Source organism: Triticum dicoccoides, chromosome 7A (assembly GCF_002162155.2).
Source record: "Triticum dicoccoides isolate Atlit2015 ecotype Zavitan chromosome 7A, WEW_v2.0, whole genome shotgun sequence".
Taxonomy (NCBI): Eukaryota; Viridiplantae; Streptophyta; class Magnoliopsida; order Poales; family Poaceae; genus Triticum; species Triticum dicoccoides.
In genome coordinates, this window is record NC_041392.1 from 536,454,948 (window position 1) to 536,459,061 (window position 4,114).

Sequence of the window (4,114 nt, forward strand, 5' to 3'; positions counted from 1 at the left end):
AAAACAGGCCCTAGCAAAAAGGAGGAAAACAGACGACATGAGCTGTTGCTGTCATCCACAGGCGGAGCTCCACGCCATGGCTGAGTCACCGACCCCCTTTAATAAATCCAAAATCCGCAGGATAGCGCCATCAACACCCCGTCACGTTTTACCCTTCGGCTCCTCCATCCCCCTCCGCCCCCGCTACCATCTCCCACCCCAACAAGCCCTCCTTCCCTCGGCCCTCCTATAAATACCGCTCGCGATTTGCCTCCTGCAGAGCAGAGCCGAGCATACCCCATCTATTACCGTCTTCTCGGACCGTGCTTCCCTGCCGCCCTCGCTGCTGCTGCGAGCTCCGGTCGGCAATCTTTTCCCGGTTCAAGATGACCATCATCATCGAGCAGCCTCAGTTCGGTGAGACTCTTCTTACCCATCTCATTTGCGTGCGTGCTTCTTTAATAATTCCCTCGCCTGTTCTTGTTGAGTTTCTGTTCATGTTTCTCGGAGGTTGAGTGCGCAAACAGCGCGCTGTGGGACAGGCGGCATGATGCTGATAATTTGGTTCGAATTTCTGTTGGCCGGTTGCAGATGCGGCGGCGGAGAGGAAGGTCGCCGGCGACCCGGCGGAGCTCGTGCTCGACGGCGGCTTCACCGTACCGGACTCCAACGCCTTCGGCCACACCTTCAGGTGAGTTCTCATGGGTTTTCTTTCCTCGAGCTCCCATGGTTCTTTGGTTGAAAAAAAATAATATCAATTCAAGTCAGATGTACATACATTTGCACCTTTTAAGGGGTGAACCATGTTCCTCCTGTTGAAATTTTGTTTGCGTCCCACGAGAAAGGACAAAACAAAGGGAGTCGGCTGAAATTTCTGAAGCCTTAGATCAAAAACCAGCGCACCAGATTATGTCTTCTTTCTCCAACAATTCTCTCCCGAACAGATGTGTTCTGTCCCGTATTCTCCTTCCTCCCGCCGCCTGCTGCCGCCACCCGCGGCCGGCGGCGCTCCAGCGGCAACCTCGACGCCCCGTCCTCCCCTCAACCTCTCCCCACCGTCATGCTTGCCTTCGCCTCCGAGCATCCCTCTAAACAGGCAAACCACGTGAGATTTTCCGATGAACCTGCACCCCCGCAGCACCCCTAAGATAGACAAGGAGGTTGTTGCTTCCCTTGCACCCCCCTAGTTCCCGCCCCCCACACCCTAAGATAGACAAGAATGCTATCCATAACGGTATTGGGAAGAACCTCCTAGAAGGAGCTGAAACTAATAACACGCTGTCCTCCTGCTAGGGAAATTGACTAAAATTGGAGTAGCAGAACTTAAGCTGGGCAAGAATCTTATCATTTTTCGCAATATATAAATAAATAAAACTCGGCAAGGAACTCCCACGGGATATGCTAGGAAATTGACTAAAATTGTCCATCAAAAACATTTTTCTGGATCTCAGCTTTCAAAGCCTTCCGTTTTCTTTCTTTCCGCGATAAGCAGAGCTCGCATGGCAGGGCATTGTCCCCACACGCACTCCGTGCCACATGCTTATCAAACCTTTCCGCGTATCAGATTGATAACTACTACAACCCCTGTTCCTAAATATAAGACGTGATATAGAAGTGGTATGTACCACAAACGAACAATACTGAAGTGGAAATTGATACATGCGTCCAGGGACTACGACGCGGAGTCGGAGCGGAAGAAGACTGTGGAGGAGTTCTACCGCGTGAACCACATCAACCAGACGTACGAGTTTGTGCAGCGGATGCGGGACGCATACGGGCGGCTGGACAAGACGGAGATGAGCATCTGGGAGTGCATCGAGCTTCTCAACGAGTTCATCGACGACAGCGACCCTGACCTGGACATGCCGCAGATCGAGCACCTCCTCCAGACCGCCGAGGCCATCCGCAAGGACTACCCCGATGAGGACTGGCTCCACCTCACTGGCCTCATCCATGGTAACTTAACTAACTTTTACATGTGTAGCCTTCTTTTTTTCTAAAACAGAGGCAAAAGATTTATCTCGTCCATTAGTAACTCTTTTGCCGATTCTCTCAGAATCTTGAGAATCAGATCCCTCCTCAGATTCTTTCAGAATCGTGAATCTTTTTTTTCTACAATCTTAACTACCTAAGGTCTAACTAGCTAGGATTGCAATAAGTGAAAGAGAGAATAGTGTGTTACAAGGTTCCATAGTCGTTTCTTTACAATCTTAACTACTCACTCCGTTCCATAATGTAAGACATTTTTTTGACACCAGTGGTGTGGTGTCAAAAAAGGTCTTACATTGTGGAACGGAGGGAGTACTTAGGGTCCACCGACGGACAGACCGGCCCCGCATACGGTTCTTTTTTTCTCACGTGAGTTGCCACGGTGTGCAGATCTGGGCAAGGTGCTGCTGCATCCCAGCTTCGGGGAGCTTCCTCAGTGGGCAGTCGTAGGTAAATCAATCGGCAAAACCTCAAACCTCTCCAGAGCCTGTCCCAAATTCAGCTCCGAATCTCTGACGAGCTTCATGGCGTCTTTCTTCAGGTGACACCTTCCCCGTCGGCTGCGCGTTCGACGAATGCAACGTCCACTTCAAGGTAAGCACTTGGACGCCTATGAGCCGATCGAAGGCTGAAGCTTTGCTTGCTCTCTGACTCTGACTCTGCCTCTGTCCCTGCGATGCGTGCAGTACTTCAAGGAGAACCCTGACTACCACAACCCGGAGTTCAACACCAAGTTCGGGGTCTACTCCGAGGGGTGCGGGCTGGACAACGTGCTCATGTCATGGGGCCATGACGACTACATGTGCCTGGTACGCCCTCCCTCGCTTCTCGCCTTCGCCGTGGCGCCCTCGTTCGTCGCCAAACGATGAAGTTCTTGAAGTGTTTTCGCGATGCCCGTCTTCAGGTTGCCAAGGAGAACAAGACCACCCTTCCTTCCGCAGGGCTGTTCATCATCAGATACCACTCCTTCTACCGTAAGCGCGCGCCGCAATGGCTTCGATTACTTTCTTCCTGCCTGCCAGGGTAGAAGTTTTGAGTTTCAAAGCAACTAAAACCTTGCAAATGTTTTGGTATGCACGAACGATTCAGCCCTGCACAAGCATGGAGCCTACATGCACCTGATGAACGAGGAGGACAAGGAGAACCTCAAATGGCTGCACGTCTTCAAGTAAGCCGATCTACAGAAATGAAATGGAGTATATTCAAATGATGGGAGAAATGCAGGAGCTGAGCACGCTCCTTTGTTCATCGTTCTTGCAGCAAGTATGACCTGTACAGCAAGAGCAGCGTCAGGATCGACGTCGAGGAAGTGAAGCCCTACTACATGTCGCTCATCGACAAGGTAATAATAGTGATCTTGTTTCACTGCACTCACTGACATCTCTCTTCAGAGTCCTGTGATCGACAAAGTATCTGACGCTATGCTTCCTGTCTGAATTTTCCCAGTACTTCCCGGGGAAGCTACGATGGTGAGGAGGCCGCACCCAGACAGGGAACGGAGCCCAGACAACATATTATATAGTTTATTTACCTTCGAAAGCAAAAAGAAAGAAAGATTGTTCCAAGCTGTCGTACGTGTATGGTGCGTGATACTACTATATATACGGATCATGACACATCCAAGTTGAGTGAGCGTTGCCAGTAGGGCCATCAGCCATGCGTATTGTGGCGTATAGCTAATAAAATTTATTTGCCGGTATTTGTTGTCTTTCGAGTGTGCTCTGTTCTACTTCTACAGGTTGTAAGCGAAATGATTTTGCTCACCTTGCAATTACATACAGATACAGTTATGTGCGGAAGTATGTGCTGCTTGCGCTCTTCTCTGGTAAACGGAATCTGCTCCTTGGAAGCTGAAACACGTGCGCAAATTCCTTCCCAAAAGTTTCATGAGGGCACCTCCAATGTGCTACAAAAGAGGTTTCACACAGTCTATTTGTTGTGACATATAGTTTACATTTTATTCGTTAAATCTATGATCAAACATTAGCCCAAAATAAGAAGTGATTTAATACACCCAGACAAAGGGAGTACAACTTTCTTCTCTCTCCTTGGTTATTTAACGCCACATCTTTCATATGTCCTAGCTAACAAATTTATCAACACGTATCTTACACTTGTTGAAGATGCTCCAAGAATATTGCTTTTT

General features: G+C 49.3%; 1 protein-coding gene across 1 annotated transcript; it reads left to right on the top strand.

Annotated features, from left to right (window-relative positions):
* Nucleotides 1–235: 235 nt before the first annotated feature.
* LOC119329804 (probable inositol oxygenase) lies at nucleotides 236–3,767 on the top strand. Its single transcript, XM_037602900.1, has 10 exons — nucleotides 236–396; nucleotides 571–670; nucleotides 1,649–1,935; nucleotides 2,359–2,418; nucleotides 2,510–2,562; nucleotides 2,655–2,777; nucleotides 2,873–2,942; nucleotides 3,058–3,136; nucleotides 3,229–3,310; nucleotides 3,415–3,767. The coding sequence occupies exons 1-10, from the start codon at nucleotides 366–368 to the stop codon at nucleotides 3,439–3,441; spliced, it is 912 nt and encodes a 303-aa protein (XP_037458797.1). The 5' UTR covers nucleotides 236–365; the 3' UTR covers nucleotides 3,442–3,767.
* The last annotated feature ends 347 nt before the right edge of the window (nucleotides 3,768–4,114 follow it).

What these genes read in the sequence shown, in the direction of transcription:
- LOC119329804 (XM_037602900.1), top strand. Translation starts at nt 366, where the DNA reads ATGACCATCATCATCGAGCAGCCTCAGTTCG. An exon ending in CAGATACCACTCCTTCTACC is followed by an intron (nt 2,943 to 3,057) that starts GTAAGCGCGCGC and finishes CGAACGATTCAG; the next exon opens with CCCTGCACAAGCATGGAGCC. An exon ending in ACATGTCGCTCATCGACAAG is followed by an intron (nt 3,311 to 3,414) that starts GTAATAATAGTG and finishes GAATTTTCCCAG; the next exon opens with TACTTCCCGGGGAAGCTACG.